The sequence below is a fragment of the Mugil cephalus genome, chromosome 17 (assembly GCF_022458985.1).
Source record: "Mugil cephalus isolate CIBA_MC_2020 chromosome 17, CIBA_Mcephalus_1.1, whole genome shotgun sequence".
NCBI lineage: Eukaryota > Metazoa > Chordata > Actinopteri > Mugiliformes > Mugilidae > Mugil > Mugil cephalus.
This window is the reverse complement of record NC_061786.1, coordinates 11582826-11609678: the sequence shown is the minus strand read 5'-3', so window position 1 is coordinate 11609678 and position 26853 is coordinate 11582826. Positions and strand designations below refer to the sequence as shown.

At 42.8% G+C, this 26853-nt stretch overlaps 4 protein-coding genes across 6 annotated transcripts; 2 read left to right on the top strand and 2 right to left on the bottom strand.

The window, feature by feature from the left end:
• Nucleotides 1–1470: 1470 nt before the first annotated feature.
• ccdc32 (coiled-coil domain containing 32) lies at nucleotides 1471–5200 on the bottom strand. The gene is made up of 4 exons (XM_047610641.1): nucleotides 5065–5200; nucleotides 4537–4793; nucleotides 2425–2578; nucleotides 1471–2242 (listed from the first exon to the last, which is right to left on the bottom strand). The coding sequence occupies exons 2-4, from the start codon at nucleotides 4781–4783 to the stop codon at nucleotides 2053–2055; spliced, it is 591 nt and encodes a 196-aa protein (XP_047466597.1). The 5' UTR covers nucleotides 4784–4793; nucleotides 5065–5200; the 3' UTR covers nucleotides 1471–2052.
• A 118-nt stretch (nucleotides 5201–5318) lies between these two features.
• On the top strand, nucleotides 5319–7973 carry pcmtl (l-isoaspartyl protein carboxyl methyltransferase, like). Of its 3 annotated transcripts, none has more exons than XM_047610638.1 (9): nucleotides 5319–5397; nucleotides 5728–5863; nucleotides 6002–6106; nucleotides 6249–6280; nucleotides 6394–6498; nucleotides 6587–6707; nucleotides 6804–6889; nucleotides 7173–7342; nucleotides 7461–7973. In XM_047610638.1, the coding sequence occupies exons 2-9, from the start codon at nucleotides 5746–5748 to the stop codon at nucleotides 7495–7497; spliced, it is 774 nt and encodes a 257-aa protein (XP_047466594.1). In that variant the 5' UTR covers nucleotides 5319–5397; nucleotides 5728–5745; the 3' UTR covers nucleotides 7498–7973. The 3 variants fall into 3 exon arrangements, with proteins under 3 accessions (XP_047466594.1, XP_047466596.1, XP_047466595.1); XM_047610640.1 differs by having other exon boundaries at nucleotides 7425–7973; XM_047610639.1 differs by having other exon boundaries at nucleotides 5337–5397; nucleotides 5706–5863.
• A 138-nt stretch (nucleotides 7974–8111) lies between these two features.
• rpusd2 (RNA pseudouridine synthase domain containing 2) lies at nucleotides 8112–10862 on the top strand. Its single transcript, XM_047610637.1, has 3 exons — nucleotides 8112–8976; nucleotides 9366–9662; nucleotides 9754–10862. Exons 1-3 carry the CDS (start codon nucleotides 8380–8382, stop codon nucleotides 10567–10569), a joined length of 1710 nt encoding a protein of 569 aa, XP_047466593.1. The 5' UTR covers nucleotides 8112–8379; the 3' UTR covers nucleotides 10570–10862.
• On the bottom strand, nucleotides 10849–26150 carry disp2 (dispatched homolog 2 (Drosophila)). Its single transcript, XM_047610636.1, has 10 exons — nucleotides 25919–26150; nucleotides 20864–21002; nucleotides 20363–20631; nucleotides 19903–19932; nucleotides 19647–19770; nucleotides 19007–19122; nucleotides 18054–18169; nucleotides 17259–17356; nucleotides 16900–17058; nucleotides 10849–16208 (listed from the first exon to the last, which is right to left on the bottom strand). The coding sequence occupies exons 1-10, from the start codon at nucleotides 26011–26013 to the stop codon at nucleotides 12894–12896; spliced, it is 4461 nt and encodes a 1486-aa protein (XP_047466592.1). The 5' UTR covers nucleotides 26014–26150; the 3' UTR covers nucleotides 10849–12893.
• Nucleotides 26151–26853: the final 703 nt, after the last annotated feature.

The window sequence follows — 26853 nt, the reverse complement described above, 5'->3', positions numbered from 1 at the left end:
TTATATACATTGAAGGTTTGTCAGTAGCTGTCCATACAGAATAATGAGTACCTACATGAATAATAAGGCAAACAAAGTCCACTTCATGCGGTAAGAGGCAGAATATGCGCTCCACTTGAAAGAGAGATGAGGTTGTTTTGTTGTGCTGCACTGGGGTGATTTCACTTATTCAGTCTTCTGTGTCCTAGGAGATAGACAGGAGCCCCATCAAGGGGCTCAATACGGTTTTCTTGTCAAGGACCCCAATTGACTCACATCACGGGAAGGAGCCATGGCTGCGGTCATTCAAATGAACACAAATTGAGATGATCATCCCAGCTTGGTTAAAGGGGAAATCATTGCAATCTAGCATTGGTAATGCGTTTTACCTTTATGGGGCTCATGATATCCTTGTTTTGTGGCTATTTATTTTGGCTTACGGTGCTACTGAGCTCTATAGTTTATCCAAGCCTTTCATATCAGTGGCTCATTATTACCAAATTTTCCTTCCAGCTGTAGATTTTAATGTGTTGCTTTCTTCCGAGCTGCCTCCAGAGACAACCTGGAAGATCCTTCGCATGGGGTGGTGGTTCTCGGAGGCTGGGTCCCCTCACCCGACTCTGGGCCCTGGTCATATAGTCTCAGTCACATTGAGGAAATGCCCACATGCATGTGTGGTGTCACCTGCCAGCTCGTTCTGGGTCACATCAAGAAGAACTGATGATCCTCTGTCCTTCTCTATTCACTGAGGTGTAGCACTGCCCTCCCTGCCGCACAAGGTAAGTCCACTCAATAAATATCAACAAACTAGCTCCCAGGGAAGGTCCGTTATGGTCACACACATGCACTGAAACAATAAAATATTCAGCTGCAAGAATATATCTGCATCAATCTCCTATAACGTTCATATATGTGTGTGTGTGTGTGTGTGTGTGTGTGTGTGTGTGTGTATATAAACTTTCAATTTCACTTTACTATGTTAGTAATTTGTCAAAATAGGTTACTTCATTTGTCAGATTGTCTTCTACAGGTGCAAAATAGTAGTATTCTTTCACGTTCATATAAAGAACACATACACTGAGAGCAGACTTTTTGGTAACGTCTAAATATCTTCATGTTTCAACATTGCTCTCAGTTAGCGGGGACGAGTAGATGTTACGTTAATAACACACTGGATAAACTATTTTAAACATAGATGATTTGTCCATTTTAGGCAGATGGTGTTTGTCGAGTCCACAGGGGAGCAGCTTCCCTCACACTCCTTCTTTCTTGCTTTCATACAGATTTGCACTTGTGAATACCTTCATTCACAGAATGCATTCCTCATAACATTGCTCTTAAGCTAAATTCCTACCCATCGTGAGATAAGAACCAGCTGGTGTCTTCACTTCGAAAAAAAATACAATTGGTCCTTAAAAAGACACAAGAACAATTGTCCTTTTTCCAAGCGAACAAGCAGACAAATTAACGAACAAACAGACTCAGTTGTATGATCTGTATTTAAACGCGGGTAAAACTTTATTTATATGTAAAAGGAACATGACGGCAATAAAAATGTTACACAGTATGTTACAATATTATCTGGAATATGATCACATTCTTCACATGGATTTCTAATATGGAAGTCACGATTCATTAAAAAAAACAGAGAAATTATGCCTCTACTGGATAATGCCCTGCTGACGTCTTTGTGGCTCTGATTTATAATGTGACACTGTATGTGGTCCTTCATTAACATCTGCATATTTAAGTAGAGAGCCAGAAGACACAAACTAGATGGTAATTTTGCTACTACAGGACAAACATGTCTAATTTCAAATGCTTTATTGTGTATTTTAAAGGCATAAATAGGGCGGAGAAAACAAACGTGATTGAATAAGTACTTAACACTCAGTTGCTGGGGATACAGTGGATGATGACAGACTAATTGCTTTTTAGACCGCTGTGAACAAAAGCTTTGGTCGAAACACTGCAATGACATAACACTGCTGCAAATGAGAGTCGGTGTAACAAGTCACCCATTTGAATAAAAGACAAATTAGTTCTTCTTTCAGGGTTTCTATTTTAACACACTCATTTTTCTGGGTTGTGAGTGTCATCATCCTCGTGCTTGTGTGTCTCTCCCTCTGTGTCCTCTCCGCTTTGTGTCTGACTCAACGCTGCCGGTTCCTTATTCTGAGACGGCCTCAGCAGATACTCCAGCTCCTCTGCGCTGATGGCCACTTTTTCAGGGATCAACCACCTCTTGAAGTACTCAAGAGCACTGGGAAGGGAGGTACACAAAAAGTTAAAGGCGTTACGATGAGCCTATGAAGCTGAGTGCTAGGAGTCATGTGTGGAAACTGCTGACTGATAAAAGACTAAATTTATAACAGTTTATAAAAAATATAAATTAAATGTGCAAAAGAACCTGTGGCACGTTTAAAATCTTGTGTCATGTCGTACCTCTCATCCATGTCGCCACCTTGGAAGAGCTCTGAAGTCTGAGCATCGTGCAAGAACCTATCCCAGCATTCTTTCTTAGCTTGAGACAAGGAGCGCAGCATGTCCCTGGACGTCACGTCACTGGACTGGCCCTTTATCTTCTTCAGGCGGTTCTCTGCAGCAAAGTGGAAATACTGTATATTACTATAAATACTGTCATTTCACAAGGCAGACACTTAGCTTTGTGTGAAACCCTTTACTGAACGTGTGTAGTCTTTCTAATTACATATCCTCACAGCCTCACAGTGGATCAGTTTTATAACAAACGACTCTGTTGTCTTGCTGGGTCAAACATCATATCTGTAATTCATGGCATAACAAAAAATGATTACACCTTCACAAGTGAAACAAGGTTACGTGGAAGATGCAGGACTTCTCTATATGGCTTTATAGTTTTCCAATTCATCAAGCGATTTACAAATTGGCCTAAATATAAGAATAGAATTTGTTCAGGACTGATAAGTGTCGCCTGAAACCGGAAACATCAGAAAAAATGAGCTGTGTTAATGGCACAAGAGAAAAGGCGGACAGCGTCCTTCTGTGACTACACAAGCCACCGACTCACGAAACAAGAGACAACAAAGCTACTCAAGCAACTGGAAAATGTAGATTCTCATGACCCAGACACATTAAAACAAACATCAACTGTTTAGAAAAGTGGCTGCAATGACCAGCTGTGGCATCACCTCACGTTGTCTAGGTCTAGGGCTGCATGATAAATCGTTAAAAAAAATCGCAATCTTGATTCACATAGATACATGTGATCTCATTTCAAAATACAACAGTTCTTAAGCATTTTATTTCACGGGTTGCATCACAAACAAATGCTCCCATTTATTCCCGGATTTTTTCAAGCACCTCTAAAGGCAGCACTGCCGCTGACTGCTCCTTCGACCTATGGTAAAGCATCCTTACTACAGGTGATTCTGTCAGTGGAGGAAGCCCGCCTGCGGTTGAGTGCGTGGAAACAGTGCAGAAGAGAAGCAGAGAGAAGAAGAGAAGCAGAGAGAAATCAGCGGTAAAGAAAGTTAACAGGATGGCAAAGAAACCCCAGGTGGTAGTGGCGAGAGTCACCCACAGACCTGAACCAAACTCGTGCCCGAAAAAGGTTTGCATTCAGCGGTGTGGAAGTATTTTGGATTCAAGCCAGACGATGACAAACAGTCTGAGGTGCATTGCAAAGTGTGTTCTGCCCTCGTTGCTGCACCGCAAGGCAACTTGAATGACAATTTGAATGTTTGTTTGTTTTTTTTGTTTTGTTTTGTTGGGGTTCATTATTGCAATAAACATGTGTAAAAAATTGTGCCAAAGAATCGTGATCTCAATTCTAAGCAAAAAAATCGTGATTCACATTTTTTCCAGAATCGTGCAGCCCTAGTCTAGACACAAACGAACCACAAAAGACTACGAAAGAAACTGCTTTCTGTGCCTCCGACCCAGAAACTGGTCTGTATGTATCAGTCAAAAGAGGAAACACTATTTTTGTGCACTGGTTAGGGATCTCTCCCTCCTCCAATGATTCAACATGCTCAGTTGACTCAAAATTCACCAGCAAAGGCCTGCCTACTGCTAATTGTGCAGCACAAATCACAAAAACCAACACTTTCACGTGTCACAGCTCTTGAAGGAAACGTGTCTATCTGAGAAATGACACGCATGTAATATGGCCGCATGTGCAGAACATCGCAAAACCAATTAATCATGATAATAAATGATGTCCCTGAAGTCTAAGGCAAAACCTTCAGAGAAAAAAAATAAGGCACAGTTAATGCAATGTATTTCATACATTTTGATAATATTCATACCATTTTTAGGTAAATTAGTCAGAGACCAACAGGCCAAAAAAATTCCTGTGTCAACCTGTATTTTGTCTACACAGATTGTGATTCTGTTTGGTAGATATAGTATTTACGGTTGTAGGGAACTGGATATGTGTGGGAGAAACCCCAAACCCTGTCACAGATGATGAATAGAGGTAAAAAATCAAGGCTGATAAATTTGCAATATAAAGCACGTTATACTGATATGACTACGGACTTGAGGATTAAATGGAAGCTGAAAGCAGGAAAATACCTAAAGTGGCTATGTAAATCTCAGAGTCCTCCATCGGTTCCCATTTTGCACCGGGGGTAGTGAGGTCTGTCCCATTTGCTTGTCCATTGACCCGCACCCCGACTTGTGTTGCAGGGTGGAAAGAGTCTTTAAACTCCGTGTTTGTCTCTGGCGATGCCTCGGCTTGCACCTCCGGAAGACTGGAGCAGATTTCGGACCACAGCTCCCCGCTGGACCGGACCTCCTGATTCTCGAAGTCGTCAATCATCCTGCAGTCACTGGGTGAAACAGACGTCAACAAACATCAGTTTCTAAAGAAGTATTTACTGTTAGCTTGTCTCTGTCAGCGGTTTTATTCTTGTCGCTCCGTTCAAACGTGTAAATTCATACGACAAGTGACTTTTTTATAGAAATACAAAGGAAAAGCGAACTGATTTCTGTTTACATAAACAGCAAACTGGTGTCTAGCCTGCTTTATGGGTTATCGATGTGCATTTCAACTGTTTCTTAAGCTGTTTATCACCTTAACGAATAACAAACATGTCTTACCAGTGTGGAAATCTCTGTTATTTCGGCTGATATATGAATAAAAGATTAAAGTTTAGCCTCACTAGCTATCTATATCCATGACCCACAATCTTTAACAACTGACTGCCTACTTCCTATTAGGTGGCACGTGATTGGATGTTGAGCCCGCCCTTCAAGCTGCTCCAAGCTGTGATTGGCTTTTGAATCTGCCCATCAAGCTGCTCCAAGCTGTGATTGGATAGCTACGTTCTCATTCGCAAAGGTCGGTATCTTATTGGCCAAGTGCTGTTTGCTCGCAGAGGAGGGGACCAGGAAGTGAGTCTCCGTTAGAGAGAACGGTGGCGAATTACTAAGGTAAACAAGCACTGCTGACCTCTGTTGAATTGTTGTATTTATGCGCCTTTTACGATTTAACGCACTGAACTCATTATTGACAACTATATCGTGATATTATTTGTTCATAATGCAACGTTATCTCGCTATTACTTATGTAAACTGGAGCTGGATCTGCTCGCTGGCTAACTGTCAAGTTCAGTTTAATTTGTAAATAATTTGCTCTGCCACATTCAGCTCAGTCTGCTTGGGATGATTAATAGACCTGTAACAAATTGCCCAAATTAACACAGGGAGGATGCAACCGTGTGTGTGTGTCATGTACCCAGGGGTCTGATAATGTCACTGCAGGGAGATCCAGTGTAGGAGATGCGAGCAGTGTTGCGCCTGGCAGTAGTGGCTGTCCCTATGGGTGTGCTGCTGTCCCGGACCATGGCGTGGATGTCCAGCGGCAAAACAAACCCAGAGCTCATCAGCAGGCTAAGGGGTAATAGGCCGATGTCAAGGACTTGAGTCATTCCCACCCAAATAGTGTTTCCCATATAACTTCCATAGACTGGTTTAAGTCGTAGGGTTGCTTTCGTCCATTTACATCAGTGTCCTTTCCTCTTCTTCTCTCCTCCAGGTCATGGGGTGATTCGCAGTGACAGAGTGTTTGATGCCATGCTGGCTACTGACAGAGGTCTCTACACCAGGGACTATCCATACGCAGACTCTCCTCAGTCCATAGGTACTCAGTCCAGACACTCTAATACATACATAGTTATACCTAACAATATTCTATCAGGTACAGTCAATGTGTTGTGTTTCAGAATAAAATATGTTTTATGTGCAAGAATGTCTGATAGTGTGTTATGGCATTTTTCTATCAGGCTTCCGAGCGACCATCAGTGCACCACACATGGTGAGTAACAAACCCTGTCAAATGGATAACTGAGATGTATTATACAGTTGGTAGAACTAACTAATTTACAATTATGCATACGCACAGTTTAGCAAAGATTTCCTTGTTGACAGCATGCTCATGCGTTGGAGCTGTTAAGCGACAAGCTAGTTGAAGGAGCATCTGCACTGGATGTAGGTTCAGGAAGTGGATATCTCACTGCATGCTTTGCAAGAATGGTAAGTTCAGGTTTAACCTTGTCATGTTCATCCAGTGTGTTATATATGACCCAGTGCAACAGAAAACAGATTTTTCTGTCCTATGTAGACGGGACCCAGTGGCAGAGTGGTTGGTATTGAACACATCGACGAACTGGTTCAAATGTCGGTGAAAAACGTGCAAGCTGATGACCCAGAACTGTTGTCCTCTGGACGCATCAAGCTTGTAGGTGAGGCAGGAAGCATGAAAGTCCTCTTTCAGTCATAAATGTTTAAACCACATAGCTAGACAATAAAATTAAAGTCATACCCATTTCTGTCGACAGTGGGAGATGGAAGACTTGGCTACCCAAATGGAGCGCCATACGATGCCATTCATGTTGGAGCAGCTGCAGCTACTATTCCCAAGGCTGTAAGGACATGTTTGTCTTTTACTCTTACGAGAATAGAATAAAGAATAAAACAACGCATGCACTCATTCACTCAAGTCTTATTTCAAGTTTAGGTTAACACAAACTGCTTTTTATCTACAGTATCAATAGCAAAAAGGTCTCTAAAAGAAATGTATAATGTGCTTTAAACAGGAACTTCTAACACATAGACTTAAGACGAACTGAATTTATGCCTTAACCTGGATGACTAACACACATTAAGAGCCCTATTTGTTTATTTTTTTGTTTATCCACTTATGGCAGCTCTTGGAGCAGCTGAAGCCTGGTGGGCGGTTGGTTCTCCCAGTAGGCCCTGATGGTGGCAGTCAGGTGCTAGAACAGTACGATCGGCAGAGCGACGGCACCTTCCTCAAGAAAGCTTTGATGGGAGTGGTCTATGTCCCCCTGACTGACAAGAGGCGCCAGTGGCCAGGGTAAGGAAACACCTTTCCCCTTTAAATCTTAAACCACAATGTACTGCTCACACCCAGCTGCTATACTTCTTCTCTCCCCCAGAGATGAGCTCTGACTGCAGTGTGGTTGCCCCTGCAGGAGGTGGCGTTGGTGCTGCGTCTCTGGAGCCCTGTAACACTCCTCACAGTTTCACTTAGCTCCTGTCTTAACGACATCCTGCTCCGCTGGGTTGTCACCTAGCAACATACAAGGAGGATCTTGCTGTGTTTGCTTGACCAGATCATCTTCCTGGAGAGCTAAACCACTGAGTGCTAAAGCAGCCGCCGCTCTACTGATTACCCTGTTCCCAGGATCCTTGAAGTCAGTGATGTGAAGTTTAGCTATGATATATTTGCTATGGCACTTTGAAAAGCGAGAGCATGTGTTGTTATGGATGCTGGTGTGGAATTCACATACATACTTAATTTGTGTGTAATCTTAAATGAATGATTTGAGGTTGAATGCAATCAACATAAAAACACTTGTTCGAGAACAAGTCAAGGAATTTGAAGAACCAGTTAGAAAAATAATATATATATTTTTTTTTTTGTTAAGGATGTTTCTTACTCTGTACTTACGCTGTATGACAAATATATCCCATTTGTTAATGTAGAGTATTGGAGGATCTGTGGCATTTTTCAACTGTACAAAAAGTCTATGTGTGAACATCAGATTTATTGACAAAACCCATTAAGTTACATGTGCACCGATTGTTGCCATTCTTTTCTTGTAAGTGACAGGAACCTTCTTTTTCCTGGGTGGAAGTAGAATCGGGATAATGTGAAACTACGGAAATTAAAAATGCATAAATGACTACAAAGAAACAAACGGCACCAACAAAAAATGTGGTTTTGATAGTTAAAAAGGTACAAGGAGAATGAAAATATAGACGATTTAATTTTTCTCAAGAAACGAGTAGCATTGGAGGTGTGACCTACACTAACTCATACGGCCTCATATGCATATTACTACGTCATCACTGTGCGCCTGCTAGCAAAAAAGACCCTTACACTTCGGAATGCACGTGAGTGTGTTGTCTAGAAGTGTGTTGGGTTCCTTCTCTGGTGAAACTCGAGTTAACAGGCACGTAGCTCCATTTATTTCGTCTTATAACGTAAACAAGTTTCCGCGGCGCCATTCGAGCAGCTCGGCGATGGAGCAGGCTGCGGCACCACCGGCGGACGTAAACATCCCGGGGTCAGTGGAGGAAAGCGCGGCGACTGAGGCGACAGAAACCGGCAAACGCAAAAACAGCGAGCCGGAGGAACCGGAGACGAGAAGCCGAGGAAAGAGGCGAAGAGGTGCGGGAGGAAAGAATCTCCGTAAGGGAGAGAGGTACATCCCCCCGCCGCAGAAACGCAACCCCGGCGTCAGCTTCAGCCAGGAGCATTTTGACGAGACGTCCTACTACTTCGAGGGTGGCCTTCGTAAGGTGTATCCGTATTACTTTGACTTCAAAACCTACTGCAAAGGTCGGTGGATTGGGAAGAGCCTCATGGAGGTGTTTAAGAGTGAGTTCAGAGTCTGTTCCTTAGAGTATTATGAGAGGGCAGCCAAGATTGGTCGAATACGGCTCAACGACAGTCCAGTGGAGGACCTGTCCGTGGTGCTAAGGGTGAGTGTCATCGGTTATATTTGTTATTTCTTATACTCCTGACGTATAACCAGTTTCTAAATATCCTCTGCATGTTGGTTCCTTGCATGCAAAAAATATAAAATGTGGTTACTGTTCTAATTTTTGTAGTAGTTGAGTCAAACCAAGATCTGTTTCACTATATTTGACATTTTTTGCACTCCAAAATGATCTGGACTTTATTAGCGTGCACTATTATCCATTTGTGGTAATTCCATGTAGATTTAAATATCCAAAGCCGTCATGACGCATGATCCATTACCGTTTTTAAAGGTAGTCAAATCCCAAAAAATGTATGTTCCACCTGGTGTCGTCCCCGACTGAGTCCGTAGACGTTTTAATCTCTCCCTCGCACATGCATGTGCACACAGAACAACGACTACATGAGGAACACCGTGCACCGCCACGAGCCACCTGTGGTTGGCAAGCCCCTGGAGGTTCTGGTTAATGATGGGGAGGTGCTTGTGGTCGACAAGCCCGCTTCAATCCCCGTGCACCCCTGTGGCCGTTTCCGCCACAACACAGTGATCTTTATTCTGGGAAAGGAGCATGGCATTTCTGAGCTTCACACAGTCCATAGGCTGGACAGACTCACCTCTGGAGTCCTGCTGTTTGCCAGAACACTGGAGAAGTCCCAGAAACTGGACCAGCTGGTGAGAGACAGACAGGTATGTTCAAAACGGGGTTGGACCTATATTATGAACATCACTGGGGTTTTAAAAGTTCTCCAAAAAGCTTCCTTGGTCTTTTTTTTCCCAGGTTGAAAAGGAGTATGTGTGCCGAGTGGATGGGGAGTTTCCAGAGGGTGAGCTGATCTGTGAGGAGCCGATCCTGGTTGTGTCCTTTAAAATCGGCCTCTGCCGTGTTGACCCAAAGGGAAAGGAGTGTCGTACCGTCTTCCAGAGGCTTAGCTTTAATGGGAAAACAAGCGTGGTCCGATGTTTACCCCTGACCGGCCGCACACACCAGATCAGAGTTCACCTTCAGTACTTGGGCTTTCCTATCGTCAATGATCCTATCTACGGGTCCTCAGCCTGGGGGCCTCACAGAGGGAAGGGTGGACTTTTAGAAAAGAGTGATGAGGAGCTGCTGCAGGCCTTTGTGGAAGAACAACGCTCTCAGGAAAATCTGAACCTGCTAGACATTGCAGATGACTGCATTGGGGCGATACAAGAGGCAAAGAAAAACAAGACAGTCGAGAAAATGGACAAATCCGAAGGAGCCTCTGAACCTGACAAGAGTGGAGAAAGTTGTGAGACACGTGCTGATGCTTCTGCTGGTGACAATGGCCTAGATAGCACAGAGGTAGTTAACACTAACATTTCACCTGAAGAATCTGGGAACACTCTAGCAGCCACATCAAACGGAAATCCAACAGAAACTAATGAATCTACTCAGGAAACTCCTCCAGGGGCTCGAGACCCCCTCTGTAGTGAATGTTTACTGGTACGTCCAGACCCAACAGAGAAGGAGCTTGTCATGTATCTCCACGCTTTACGCTACAAAGGACCTGACTTTGAATACGCCACAAGCTTACCCGACTGGGCCAAAGAGGACTGGATCGAACCGGAATAGAGCTGACCCCATTAACTCCTTTAAAAGATTTTATTTTGAGGCTTTTTGAGTTTACTGTGAATAATTTTTCATCAGTAAATTCTCAGAGGTCAGTGTTCAATGCCAATGGCAAAAAAATTGTTTTCAGATTTATATATAAGCGGAATTAGATTATTTCCCATTTTACTTTGAGGGCTGTTTTGAGTAGGCAGTCGTGTTGTTTTAATTTCATTTCATCCTTGAAGCCTGTAAACTCTCTGGAACAACAGCCAAGATGTTGAAATAAACAAAAATCCAGTCTGCAGGAAAATAAATGTTTTATTTTGTTTCAGTTTTGTGAAAAATCTACAACATCAACAGCTTCAAATAATAACGGCGGTGACCTTTTTCTGTTCATAGAAAGTCTATGATTGATTTCATTCTTCTGTAAGGCAGGGTGTTTCTGTGAGTGAAGGCTCATTGAAGATTTGTGATTATACAGTCAAGATGTCAAAAGCAAACACGTCTTGCAATGAGAAAGCTGGAAAGTAACCCGGCACGTTTCATACAAATCTTGTCAAGGTCGTAGAGCTGAACCACCGTCGCCGCACCTTCAACACCTTCTATGTTTTATAGTTAACACCATATTAAGGACCATAAATGAGTCTTATTTTACTTACACATCCTTTGCACAAACACACACACAATTCCAGCTGTTTCAGCCACTGAAACAACTTATTGAAAGAAATTTGGCACATGCTGTTCATGTCATAAATACAGTTGTTTGAATGATATTGCAATACAAGGAACAAGCTGATGTGGCAACTGTGGGACGAGGTGTGGATAAATAAAGGATAGTGACCTTTTGGGGTTTCTCTTAAGAGTGCAGTACGGTCTGCAAATTATTAACTGTTCCTTCAGTGACTTATGATGGTACAGTTACTGTGTTTGAAACAAATGTTAGAGCCCTTGCTTCTTCACAAAGGCTAAGGCATGTATGCTGACATCCATGGATCCTGGAACAGTATGCACCTTAATTTGCAAACAGTTTATAATCTTACAGTGTTATGTCTGTATAAGGAAACCCTTTCACCATCTTAAGGGGACCCATTATCTTGTCTTTGCTGCTGTTTGCTTGGCTCTGCTAAAGTACCTTGGCATGATTCACAATTTAGTTTTCTCCTCCTTTTTGATGTCTTACTGCCGAAAAAGCCCTCTTTCTTTTGATTAGCAGGTTTTGCAGAAGTCTTGTGAGCATTGCCACGAGCAAAATGTAAACCTACTAAGTAACAACCTTTTTGTCAATTGGAAGCGGATATTTGAGCCCGGAACAGATCTGCAGTAATGCGGCATAGTAGTGGTTGTTTTTATATTGCAGTTAATTAAATTGACCAAGAAGAAGGATTGTTTGTCTCCATTATTATTATTTATTATTTATTTATTATTATTCCAAGCACATCTTTTCCGGGCATAATCTGTTCCCAATGGAGCACTCATGACTGAAATTACCCCACTAAAAATTTTTTGGGCTGGCTTCCAGACTACAAAAGTATTTTAGGTCCCCTTAAAAATCAGTACATAAGTAAACATAACATTTTTTTGGCACTGACACCAGTATAAACAGCATGTTTAATTTGACAGGGAAACATTAAAAGCAAGCCATGACACCACAAATGACACTGCTAACTGTAGGTTTTCTGATTTTCTACGTCATGGTCACAAAGAACATATTGTACATTGCTATCACCACAGAGTATAAAACCAACTCACTGTGTTCAAGTGTGTGATACTCTAGACGTGATTGGTTCATGCAGATAAACTTGATGTATCACTGCACACGGGTATTCACAGTGCAGCTCTTTCTCTGTAAACTTCACCAGTCCATGAATGTATATGGCTCATTGGGGTCAGTATGGAGAAAGGCCAGCGGCTGCACACCGTTGTGGCAGTATTTATTAAAACCCACTCTGTGCAGAGTGTAGACGTCAAAAAGTGTCAGGCACAAAGTAAACTCTGCAGACAAAAGGTGCAGTGATGGATGTTTTTTTTTTTTGTGGCTGAACAGAAAGCACCGACTTTCGCTGCCTTCTGTTTGAAAATGCTTATTTAAACTAGTCATGCTTTGATTTGACCTTTGACACCGGCACTCTGGCACATCAGATACTGAAAAAACCCTAACAGCAACATCAGATAAACATGCTGCCACATGTTACATTTGCAGTTGGCTTATATTTCCTTTTTCACTATTGTCCAAATATAAGCTCCTTTTGTTATTTCTGTTTGCTTCTGCAAATACAGCAATCATTTTAAAAATAAATTAAGATCAATGAATGCACAGTGTTTGAGAAGAATTCCACCAACTTTGCTCAGCATGTATCCTCCCGCTGTCCGTCTCTCTTTATCCAGACATCTGGTAAGTCTGGCTTACTGTTTGGCAAAATGACCACTTCTTCACTTTGGCTGGTGCGGCCCTTACCACAAGTCTCATAAACGGTTTCTTTCAATGAGAGGCGGAGTGTATCTCTCTTCCCGTTGAGGTGTCCTGGTTGTAAGTTAACCTCTGCCTCGCCTTCGGGTTGCTGTATGTTTGAAGGCCCTGGCTCTATGTCACTGAGGCATGTTTCACAGGAGTCCTCCAGACCCTCGCAAGAGCTCTGAGACTGGAAGGAGAGGTGCCCTTTAGGATGATGGTGACTGTCCTCTGTGGTATTTTCGTGCCTACAGAGCGATGGCTGGTCAGTGGTCTCCATTGTGTGGCTGATGATGGTCTCCTCTATGCTTGAGCATGAGGAAAAGGATGTATTGCTCCAGTGCTTCACCCCAACAGATCGATCCCTGCAGGTTTTACACAGCAGCTTGTTCTTGGCTACGTCTTCTTGTGTCAGGCCTATCGGACGGAGAGTGTTTTCTTTGTAAGGAGAAGAGGTCTGGAGGGCTGGTGGTGGTTGACAGATCTTATGCTGATGACTGCAAAGCTCCTCGCTCTCCCTATCCATGCTTATATCTTTCCCACTGTACTCAATCTCATCAGAGAGAACCGAGGGCCGGTTGGACAATTTACTGGTGCAGGTGCTGTTTTCAAAGCTGTCACTCAACCGAAAAGCCAATGGCTGCAGCTCGTACTGCTCCGGCCCTCGGTTCCCGCTGCCTCCTCCTGCTTGTTTCTGTCTGTGCTGACGTTGGTGGTTGGGGTAGAGGTAACCACCTGCTTCTTTGTCATAGCTCCTCCTCACTCTTGATCTGCCAAAAGCCCCATTAGCAGCCGAGGCTGACGAGGAACTGGGCTCGGAACAAGACGACAGCACGCCCTCTGTCTGCTCGGAAAAACACGGCAGGTTGATAACTCCACAGTTTTTCTGGGGTCCGAAAAAACAGCATAGGGACTGGAAAAAGAAAGTTGCAAATCCACATGCTACACATTTCACCAAAAACAAGAAAATCCCAAGCTTTCTGAAAATCAAGGCTGTGGCTGGCAACATTATGATCCCCATGAAGAAGAATGCACCTGAAACTATTGCTACGGGACATCCCATCCTTTTTGTGGAGTGTGCTACTTTCCCAATTTTGTCTGAATGAGGAGCTAAGCTGTAGGATATGCAGTAATTAGCAATAAAGTCAACAGACAACCCAGCTGCCGATGATATAAACAGAGCCTCAATGCCACTGAGCTGCCATTCAAGAAGAACAAGGAGGCTAACGGTGACAAACACACTGCCTCCCACAGCAAGAGTCCCATATATACTCAATGGAATATTCCAGGTGGTTAAGATAAGCAACACAAATGTGAGAGCTACTGAGAAACCAGCTACTGCCAGAGTCTCGGAGCTTAAAGACTGCTGTAGATCAAAAAGCGACAGCTGACTGATGAACCAGCCATTCTCCAGCCCATGTGGTGCCCCTGATATCTCTCTGTTAAACCATGTTTGTATTTCTTTGTAATAAACACTAGTTCTGCTGAAGTTGAAGCTGTAGAGGTATGTGGTTTTGAAGACCAACACGAGGGCAGCGACCCGGCCATCTGGCTGGAAGTACAGGCCTCCGCTGTGAGCCAGATGGCCCTCGGCATACCTCTCCGCCAGCATCATACTAAGGCAGTTCTCAAAAACGCTAGGAGGATAGGGGAAAGGGATGTCGTTACAGCAGAAATGAAAGGCGTCATCACTCTCAGAGCACCTTCGGATGGATACCCACTGAGTTAGTTGCTCCACTAGACAGATATTGTCTGATAAAACCTCTTTATCCTCATGTGATGGTGGAGAATAAAAGCTCTGGTTCTGAACTCGTCCGCAGAGATCCCTCAACCAAACCTGAGCATCAGGTTGGCTCATGTTAAATCCTGGGTCAAGAACTAAAGAGCCGTTGCTTGTTGGGTTAAAGTGATCCCCGTTATCAGTTGGTTTCACGCCCCAGACTAGCATTAATGTGACAGGTTTATCCTCTCCATTTCTCTGTCTCTCAAACATAAACATATGACGGTACTCTGCATCGTATCTTTCAAATGGATGACTGGAACGGAAAAGCTGGGTGACCGTGCTGTCAAGAGTCGGCATCTTCATGCCTGGTTCAATGCAGGACATGTACGTTCCTCCGGCAGCCAACACTGTAAACCAGCACACCCAGATGTACCGAAACTTTACCACCCCACAAGGGAGGATTTTTAGGAACAACAAACTGGAGGTGTCGGCAAGACCTCGTTTTAATTCTCTCAGCTTCTGCCCAAGACTGAAGAGGCATCTCTTGCGTGAGCTTGTATCCCAGAAGCCACCAGGGTTTTTGGAGCAGCAGGGTTTCCACCCTTGCACTGCTTCAGATGCAGAGGACATCTTTGTGTGACGCTCGCGCAGAATGAAAGAGCATGGCAGCCACACCAGCGCCAACAGTGAGCTGATGAACGAGGCCGTTCCAAGGTAAACAGAGAAGCATCTGATTGCTGTGATGCTGCTGAGATAGCCAGAGAAAAATGCTGCACTGGAAGTCAACCCCGAAGCTAAAATCAAATAGCCAACTTCCTGCAAAGCTCTGTTCACTCTCTTCTCTAGGGAGGCTGAGGGATTCTGGGATAGCTGCAAATTCCAGAAATCGGCAAAGATGAAAACATGATTGGAGCAACTTCCTAAGAGAATAAGAGCAGCAGAGAGGTTGACCATGGGGAAGAAAGTCAGGCGAAATGCTACTTTGTAGAAGAAATAGGAGGTTAGGAGGGAGCCTATGATTGCTATTACAGATAATGCTACTATAAAAGGAGAATGGAGATATAGAGCCATAGTGAAAAGAAGGGATACAACAGCTAGGACAGGGTATACCGAATCTCTCGCCAGGTAGTACTTGAACAGGCTCTGCTTGATGCCAAAGTCTATGCCAGTAATTGTCGTATTATTGTAGGTTAGATCGCTGCCTTCAAGACTGTTCATATACATCTCCATCATGTGTTCTCCTTTGTCGACGGGTAGGAACAGAAGACTGTACTTCAGCGTCGGGATTTGGTATTCAACAGTCTGCGGGCCAAGGAAGTCTTTGTCAACTAGGAAGTGCAGGATTTGGAACACCACATGGGATTGTTTGCAGTAGGAGGGAACAGAGGAACAGCTGCCATGTTTGGGTCTCTCGACACAGGCTGCCACTAGATGTCCTTTATGGTAGTCCAGAGCACATTTCCGAAGGAGGTTCAGAGACTCAGAAACCTGGTGTTAAGGAAAGGGAATGGAAAATAAACCTCCAGACACTACAACAGAGCTGAGTTATAATGAGGTTCTTACTTAGATTGCCCTTACATTCCCTTAATGTAGGTTAAGGTTCAGTTTTGTTTAATATCTACATTTCAATTTTCTGCTTTACAGGAAAGAAATAGTGCAGCACATAAAACCCCACGTTTTTATGGCTTATAGTGTCAACAATTTAGCCTTGGAGGTTTCGGTAAGAGTAATTTTGCAGCTTTGGAAAGAGCTGCTTGAGAGCCCCTATTTCCAGTCTGAGATTAAGCTTCCGCTGGTGGTAGAGCTCTATATTTAACACGCATGAAAAGTGGTATCGGCCTTCTCATCTAGCCCTTATAGAAGCTTTAAAGCCTGCCTTTTAATACCACAGTTAAAGAAAATGTAAATTATGTCAGCAACTGTTTGGTATTGATGCCAGAATGTTGTGTGTAAGCTTTTCTGGTGACATTTTAAACTGTAGCTGCATTATCACCTAAATTAAACATTTATTTATGCTACAGACAAGATGTGTAGAAACGTACATGCATAATGGGCTCTAAAGAGTGCGAGGTGCAGCTAAAAGCTCTATTCCCAAGGTCCAAGTTATTTTCTTAAACTGGTGTGTGTTTATATCACATAATTAACTTTAGTGTTTGAAATGAGAAGAAAGCTACAGTACTTGCTGTGAGGTGAGGCTGAGGCAGCAGGAGGCATTGCTAAGGACTGCCAAGTAATTCCCCAGAGACCAGCTCGGACAACAGCCGCTTCTGGACGTTCCCTCGGCTTCCACCCTCACATGCTGCTGGCACAGGTCCTGGAACTTTGCCTGGGAGCGAATCTGAATCAAAATGGAAAGGTTTTTTTTGAACACGCGCCCAGCTTTGAAACAACTCCACGGAAGGCAAGTTACATTTAATGTATTTTTTTTATTGGATTAAAAATTAAATGTGTGAGTGACATTGACAAAAGATGATGACTAAACAGATGACTAAAGGCCAAAGCAAAGGTGAGATGAAGGAGTGAGTAGTCAGAGCTAACCCTGGTTTGCTCCATCTCACACATGGCGTGGATCGCCTTCAGGCTCCAGAGGCTGGCTGAGTTTTCTGATCGAAACACCAGCTGGGCCAAACGCTCGCCTGCATAGTGAGAGACAGATGGATTCAACATACAGAAACGGGGTGACCAGCAGTGATTCATCAGTCTGTGGTGGTAAGAAATGTTCAGAGCAGTTTAAAACTCTGTCTGGGGTTTGGAGTAATAAGGTGAAAGCAGGCGAACAGCAGATTTCATTTGCATTATTTCCAGGCATCAGTGTTAAATAAAAATTAGACCTCTTCAATAAAATGCAAACCTCAAGGCTCAGAATTGCTAATAAATCTATTTAAACAGCTTTTGGAATTTTAAAAGGAAAACCGAAGTTTGGTCTTTGATCTAACAGCCAATTATTTCAAAGAGCTACAAGAAGAAAATCACGAATGACCTTTCCAAGGCAAAGCACTGCACAAACTGCTTCCTTTGAAGAACAAACTATTATTCACAGTTTCTTACCATCTTGCTATTCTTTGTAAACTTATATTTAACTAATAAGCTGACGCGTTCTTTCTTGAATTTGCAGGGAGTACAGGTTCTTAACCAGTTCTTAACAGTCTGCATATTTTACCTTTGTTTAAAGACAGGCCACCAGGGCTACATATTCCTATTGAGCCTTGTAAATAAATTCAAAATGCAAATTTTGACCATTAGAATTCATTTTAAAACCTTCCTGGCTTTATTGGTCCTGTGTTTAAGGGTTATATTTCTTTATTGAAACAGTCGGCCGTCGAGACGACTCACTTGGAGCATCACAGAAGAAGGTGTCCAGAGAGGAGTCTTTAGCCAGCATCCTTTTCATTCGCACTCTGGAGGCGTCTTGACTGCCACTACTGTCTCTGCTGACAGCACCCCCGTATCTAACACAAACAGAAGCACACAGATGCAATATTGAAGAATATTTAGATATTTTTTAAAAAGAACTCTATCTAAGCATTTCAAAACTTCTCTTAATTGCTTTTTTGGACACTTGGGAGAAGCATAAAAACATGTAAACACAACACTGGCAGCTTTTCGGTTTATGTCCTTTTATAACTGAGAAGCTGTCAGCAAACAATTCATCTTGCGTTGTGCAATATTCTGTTGTGTTCTATGTCGATTCTTGGATTTAATTTCCCACTTCTAAGGGAAGAGTAACTAACTAGCCGCTAGCTAGATGCAAACATCATTTTTCAGTTGTTTGATGCTAAAGTCAAGGCAGCAAAAAAAAGCTTCCTATCCCAGATTTTGCAACATGTGTCTAAGAAACTGATTATGTAGATGCCTACTAGGATATGGCACAAGTCAGAAAAGATATACAAGCATAAAATGTCATATGCATATATCATCCATGTGTGCTACAGTAGTAATAAATAGTGAAGCACAACACCAATCAGTCTTTTACATTGGTAGTATTTATGTGTATTGGAAAAAAAATACATTAGAAGGAGAATCTAGGCCAACACAGGAAGTGATCTTGAATACTTTGATATTTTAGCTATGTACTAACATAATTTATTTTTCCTCTGACAGCACATGCACAAATGAAAGGAATATTTGTGGCACTGATTACCGTCATGTTAATGCCGTACATTTTATTGTATAATCGAATCTATCAGTGACGCAGATTTCCATTTACACAGCCTCTTGTGTTCGTCGGTCAGTGTCACAGCGTCCTTGTGTAATAACCCTACATTTTACTAAAACTCTTTACTGACCTTTTACTGAGCTTTTGCGGTAAAGGTGACAGAGTTTTCCCTGTGCCAGTGTTCTCCTGCAGCTCGGACAAGCTGGACTGACGAACTCCAATGTACGTTCCCCGTGGCTGAAAGCCCTGAAGAAAGAAAGAGGGCACACACGCACATTCATACACAAACTGAACACATCGTGTGGACACTGAATCCAGTGAACAACACTGCTGCAGCTTTCCGAATTAATTAACATTTGTTTAATGAGACCTACTGTTTAAAAGCAGAACTCTAACTTATCATGTTCTATTCTTATGTAAATCTGCTGGGATTTAGTCATTCATGTTGCGATTCGCATGTTGCGTTTTCGGAATCGTTTCTTAATAAGTGTTTATCCTATAAGCACGCATCTCATAGGTGAGAAGACGTATTTAATTAAGATGACGGCGAGTGTGATCTAATTCAGCACGACTCATTGAGTCGGAGATGAGACGCTAGTAAATGGATATGGCTGAGATCATGACTCATTAGGGAAACAGTAATTAACATTCAGCCTGAGGTGGCGAGGGAGCTTTGAATTGTAGATTTGACACAGAGCACAACAGCAAGGGAAATTTTAGGATTAAAATGTATTGCTCTTGCATTTGTGTGTGTGGATGTGTGTGCTCACCAGCAGAGGGTCAGAGAAGTCTGGCAGTGGACCAATGAAGAGTCCGGCCAGTGAGCATCCCAGCAAGAGCACGGCACAACCAATCAAGGCCGCCAACGGATAGTCCACTATCACCTGGGAATAACTGCCAAATACAAAACCACAGAAGAAGAACAAGCAGTTTGAGACACTGAATTAAAAAATGTATTGTTAACAAAGTAAGAGAGACAGGGAGTGCCTTTGTACTTTTAAGGTGAAAACAGGATTTAGGACTTACTTTCTAAGGATGCAGTGGAGTCCTCCATTCCTGTTAATGAAAGACATGATATTTATAATGATTCAATACAAATTTGAAGAAGAAACCAGAAAGTGTCCTTTAAAGAATAGTTTGACATGTTAGAAATTGGATCAACTAATTTTCTTGGAAGGCTAGGCTAAGGCAGAGAAACAATTAGCTTAGCTTAGCATGGCAAAGGTGAACAGAGGCATTTTGTTTGTTGAAGTCAGCTTTAACCTTGTCAGTTTTACAGTTTGGTTTTGAAAAAGTATTAAACAAGCGAGACCTGGTTTGCTAGTTGGTTTAGTTTGAGCTTTACAGATGCTGGACAGTTCCTCAGACTCTACGCTAACTAGCTGTCCTCTGTAGCTCCGCTTTTACTACACCGACGTTTATCTTCTCTAACTTCCAGTGAGAAGCATAGAAAGAAAGCAAAGGAAGTGCATTCTCCAAAACAAACCTCACGGTCACCACGTGCCGCTGCTTTGGTTTCTGTGCCCCGCTTTCGTTTGACCCGTGCAGCCAGTGACATCTGACTGCCCCGTGACCCGATGCCTGATGGGCAGAACCGCAGCTGTGTCCGACTTTAACCACAACGCCTCCTTCTGCATGGGAACCAGTGGCGTCCGAGTGACTGTTGCGACAGGCATTTGGTCCATGATGGCTGCAGAGAGGACATTTTCGAGGCCGCGGTGAATCGTAGGCCCCAGGTTGCGGGCTCTGGGGGACCTACAGGGAAAAAACAAAACAAAAACAAAAACAAGGTAAGATTTATTATATACAAGACATAAACAGAAATGGAATACATTATTGTGCATTCACAGAGGATTCTGGTATAATTAGAGTCTGTAGCGTGACATAATGACTTTACTTCCCACTGACTCTCAATTCCAGCACCTATTTAAATTCTGGTACACATCTTTTCTTAACAGTACAGAGTACATTCAGTGCTCAGGCATACTTGGTGATAAAGCTGAAAGGAGGAAGAGGGTCTTCCAAGGCTGCTACAGCTGTCACATAGCTCCTTTTCAGACTGGATGACTGTCAACTGGGCCTCGGCAGAGCTGTCAGGAGGGCACAGGGAAACCGACGGGATCTCGCTGAGGAGAAGAAAGAAAATATGAAAATATAAAAACAGGAGGGAATAAATGATTGGCACCGAAGCCACGCTGAGAGGTGCAACCAAGTTAAAATGTAAATGCAGAAGTTCCGTCTTTTAGTAGTGACTGACATCGCGATCTCGTCACTGTACTCCTTGGCTCGGCTTCATTTCATATTCAGTGGAGAATTGAGCAGCCCAGCAGAACTAATGAGCTGAAGAATGGATTTATGGGTAACACGCTGTGGCTAGGAAGTAAGGAGGGCCAATTTACGACAGGAGGGAGGAGGCTGAGAAAGGGAGGAGAGTGTGAGAGGGTATTTTCACATCATGCCACCATGTCATCGTGGATAGATGTGTAGGTGCCTGTCCAGGACAGATAACGTGAAGCTGAGGGATGACTCACGGCGAAGGCAGCAGTCAAGAAAACCCTGGAGAGGTGCGTGTAATGATATGACTTTCCCTGCTGAATTTGTAATGTATTTCTTTCTTATTCCTGCTATATAACCAAAAGACAGACTATTTTTAGGTGGATGGCTCCTGGAAATACTTAGGCATGTAGATATTCATGGTCCCCAGGAGATAAACCCTGCCCATTTTTTTCTACTAGCATCAAACTTAAGTTCATGTTTGTGGTTTTTTAGCGAAATGAATGGATGGTTTGCCATACATTTAAAAAAAAGATCTTAGAATCATTCAGATAACCCAATGGCAGACCAACCCCGTAGGCCTCCATGTTAAAATTCCCACTTTACAGCAAAGAGAAACATATTTTAGTGTCTATAGCAATTTTTTATTTATTTTTTTTTTTGCTCATGTCAACTGAACCAGAAGTATAAATTATGACAAGGCTGCTTCGAGTCACAGGTGTGTGGAATCTCTGGTCAGCTCACCTCTTTGATTTTTCTTTGTTTTTGCATTAGCACTTGGTTAGACAGAGTCAGGCACAGCCAAGACGGCCACTGCCAGTGCTACCCACATTGAGCTTCAAAAATGCTCTTCAAGAATCATGGGTGGTGTTACAGTTCATGCATCATCACATGCAGTCAGTCGTTATAATTACATATTGGGTGTTGTGCCTATTTTGCCCTCCACACTCTTCACACCCAAATGTTCAAAATCAATACTGATATGACTGCAAACAGAAACCAGAAGACTTCTGGTCACCAGATCTTGTTCATTGCCCACCCATTCCACACATCCTTTTATAAAGAGTATCTCAAAATACATAGTGACTCATTTTGTATCATCAACAGATCAATACAGTAAGTACATATCCAATATATTGGGTGATGACTAAATAAATTAAGGACACGTGAGTTAAATTTCCTGCCAATTAGCAATTGTTAGCAAATGCAGCTGCAAAACATTAGCATGTAAGCACTGTCACAGCCTGTTTTAATTTGTTTGGCAAAAGATATTTGTATATGTCCTATAAAATGCGCTTGCCATAAAAAAATTCACGTGGAGCATTTGTGCATTATGATTATGATAAGATTAATGATAAATTTTATACTTTATTTTTTAATTTACAGGAATTTGTTTTCACAACATTCTGTAAAACATTTGTATGAGAAAGAAAACTTTCCAATCCTAAACCAAAACTATATACATGTAGTGTTCAATCTGATGGTAGGAAATCTTATTTAGTTTTATTCAACATTGTCCCTTCTTACTTAGACCTAAGTGAACGACTGTGTAAAACTCAGGCTGCATCTCGGTAAAGGGGCCTGGGTATTCTACCACATGCTTGTTTTTCCACCGTTGACTGGATGCGACCACACTTCCTGTCTTGTCACCATGGCGACAGAGTAAGTCAACAGAACCTAATTGACCTCACGCAGTTTTATTTGCATCCCATAATAAGGCACACAGATCATGAGTAGTCTGCTGAATTGGTGGTATACATTAGCCGGGGGGATTATGGAGCTTAGTGAAGAACTGAACCTCACATTTTGCAGAAAAACTCTGATATGATCTAAATAATAAATAAGCCTCAGTATGCACAGTGGCGTTAAGTTATTGTATACAAGTCTATTTAGGTGCTCATATTAGAACGTAAAAACAAAGTGAATCATGAAATCAACTCTGCCAACTAACTTAAGACCATTTCTACTGCAGTTTAATAAACTCCATGGCCTACGCAGCTTTAAACCTACTCTAACTTGTAATATTTACCAGATATGTAACATCTGCCTTGTGACCACAGGGCTCTAGCACAATGGCAAACGCACACACAAGGGGACCAATTTGTGGAACTCATCAATATTTCAGTGGATGAGTACAAAAATACATCCAGGCAGGTGTCACCGAGCTGCTCCTGACACCCAGGGACACTGGCAGTGCCTTCAGGATGACCTCACAAACCTGAATAACTGTATGAAATAACATGGCCTCATCAGCTATTGAATATACATGATAATTATTACTGATTAGTATAAAAAGACGATTCTTGTTGTAACAATACAGCCTCAATAACCGATGCAGCAGAAAGAGAAAATTACAGTCTTTAGGGCAGTGGCTTGGGTTGCAGGGCTATTATTAGAAATAAACTAAATGTAAGTATTGCTTAACCACCTGTGACACATATCAAGTTGAGTAAAAATTGCAATATTTCACTTTGAACTGTTGAAATAGATCAAACGTGTGCCTTAATACTACGGTACTTCACTAACCCTGAAAGCCAAAGCCCCAGGGAGAAAACTGGTGTGGACGATCTAACCTCTATTTACAGGGCTAATCAAATTGTTTGACTTTAAGCAGCGATGGACAGAAGACATAGACACATTATCTGAGCAGCACTGTATTAGATGAAACAGCCCGGTGATGAAACCACAGTGTTCATATTGAGTCTGCCTACCTATGCCAGACTGGTGCACATCTACCAGTGCAAAGTGTACAAACAGTCAGCCATAACATTATGACCGTAATCACTGGTCAAATAAATAACACTAATTAATTTGGTAGTGCCAGCTCGGGCCTTTATGGGTGGAGTTTGCATGTTCTCCCTGTGTACACCTGGGTTCTCAACAGGTACTCCGGCTTCCTCCCACCTCCAAAGACATGCTCGTTAGGCTGACTGGTGACTGTAAATTGACCCTAGGTGTGCGTGTGAGTGTGAATGGTTGTCTGTCTATGTGTTAACACTGCAATAGGCTGGCGACCTGTCCAGGGTGTACCCCACCTCTCGCCCGATGTCAGCTGGGATAGGCTCCAGCAACACCCCCGCGACCCTAGTGCAGGATTAAGCGGTACGGAAGATGAGATGAGATAAATTTGGTAGTGTGGCACGTGTCAGTGGGTGAGATATATGAATCAGCAAGGGGACATTTTGCCCTCAAAGTAAATGTGATGAGCGAGTTTGACAAGTGGCCAAATTGCAAAGGCTAGGTGACTAGGTCAGGGCATCGCCTGGACTACCGCTCTAGTGGGGCGTGACTATCACACGCACGCACGTGATGAGCGAAGGCCGGTCATTGTGGTCCAGTCTAACAGACAGGGTCAAATTGCTGAAAAAGTTGATGCTGGCTCTGATACAAAGGTGTCAAGACACATAGTGCATCAAAATTTCTTTTGTATGGTACTCTATTGGCTCAGACTACTCAAGGTGCCAATGCTGATCTCTCTCCACTGCTGAAAGCTCCGGGGGATGGGCACACAAGCATCAGAACATTACCACAGAGCAGTGGAAGATGACTTAGTGTGATGAATCATTTCTTCTACATCACATGGATGACCGGGTGCCTGTGCGTCACTTCTCTGAGGAACACATGGTACCAGGATTCAAGGAACAACGCCTTGCCATTGCCATGGGGGTGCGCTTGCTCTCCAACAATGTTCAGGTGGTGACACCAAAGTAACATCCACATAAGAGCTGGGTCAGTGCTGGTAGTCTTAACGTTGTGGCTGATCCGTGTATATGACTATGAGTGTCTGAACTCACCTTTCAATGTGCTCAAAAGACTCAACAAGGAGTCCACATTTCTCTGATAATAAAGACTGTCAGCATACTGTCTCCTCTCCATGCCTTCAGGTCTCAGTCTCTCCACTCATGTCTCTTGAACCTCTGGATGCCAGTCAGTGTCACGTCTTTCAACGTTTCCTAACCTGACAATCACACGCTGAGGAGGAGCAGGGAAAGCTCACTCTGTATGCAGAAACCCAGCCGTAGCCTTTCTAAAAAGCCGACGACTTGAAGCTCTGCCTTTAAGTTGTGGGGGAGAGGCCAACAGAGGCTTCTTCTTTTAGAGAATGGAAAAAAAAAAAGAAAAAGTGGCCTGTTGCTGAGCTGAAGGGTGACAGGTCTCAGCTGTTTCCATCTCCGCTTTCATGTTTGAAGCCTCTCAGCCATCTGATATTTTTTCTTCTTTTAATTTATGCTGGGCTGCTACAGTGGAGAACAAAGTGAATGACAGGGTGACTCCAGTGACCCAGAGAGCTGACTTGACCAAAGCAGGAGGCTGACACTGAACAGATCGAGTCAGCTGTCTGTGTGTGCTGTCCTGATTTATGCTGCGTAGAGTATGTCAGTCAAAGGCAGAATCGGAACAGTCTGTTTATATCATGAGGAAGAATGAAGGCTCTAAGTGTTGCCTTCCTGAAGCTGTGAGATGCAGGGTGATCCAGTGTAGTGAGTAAAGATATATAACCTGACAATCTTTCTAAAAAGCACATAATGCATTTTAGTAGCGGAACAAACCAGGAATTTGAAAGAACAACAACAATACTGTAATGCAGCATAAATCATACACAGAATCCTATTATATACAGCAGAAACAGCTGGACTGAGTGGGCGATACTCTCGGTGGTCAGGAGGGTAAAAACACATCACGTCTACTATTACAAACGTCTTTTATTTTTTCCCCCTGTGATCAAATTACACAGTAAACAGACAAGAAAAAAAAAGAAACAACCCACCTCCTGCAAGCCTCCTGAATTTCCTTTTCATCTACGGGAGAATCATCCATCACAATCGCATCCGTGCTTTCTCCTATCATCGAGCAAGCCTCCATCCTCCTCCTCCTCCTCCTCCTGGCTGGTCTTTTATTCTAAAGGTAATTATGCTTCTTCGCAGTCATTTTATTTTATTTTATTTTATTATTTTTTCTTACTAAACAGTTAAACTCCCATCTGCCTAGACTGAGTCCACGAGGATAAGACGCACGGTCTTGTTTCTGGGGCTGCTACTACGGAGCAGCACCAGGGCTGTTTGGGTTAATCTGCCCCGAGTCGCGCTCTGATTGGCGGAGCCGCGGTGATGGCGAGGACGCTGCGTGGTCCCTGTCCAACCGGCCGCGGGGCTGGAGCATCGGTGCCTGCTTAACTGGAAAGGAAGGACAGGGGCTACAGCTGCTGTTCGACGAAGGTGCACAGGCAGGGCTACAGCTGTCACTTAATTAACTTAATAATAATAATGACGATGATAATAATAATAATACTGTAGCTTCGAGCTGCAGTTAATGAAGAGGAGACTGAGATAATCAGTTTATTAGTCAAACAACCGAGCCAAGAAATCTCCCATTAAAAAACCAAACAACTAAATTAATTATAAAGCTTGCAAGGAATAAACATATTAATATTGTGACCGAGATACACTGCGCATAGTATACACAAATTAAACTGGATTTACAAGTTGTAGCGGTTTTGTTAATATTAATAATTTAGGATAGCAATAAATAAGAAATAATAATAAAAAAAGATTGGGTTGCCAGTTTATGAATAGCTGCCCCTACACCAACATTTTATTAACCACTGAACATGCAGTTGGAATTAAAAAGTCTTAACTAATGGGTTACTAAAATGAAAAAGAGCAGATGTGTGGATGCAGATCTATGAGAATGTGAAAATCTGGA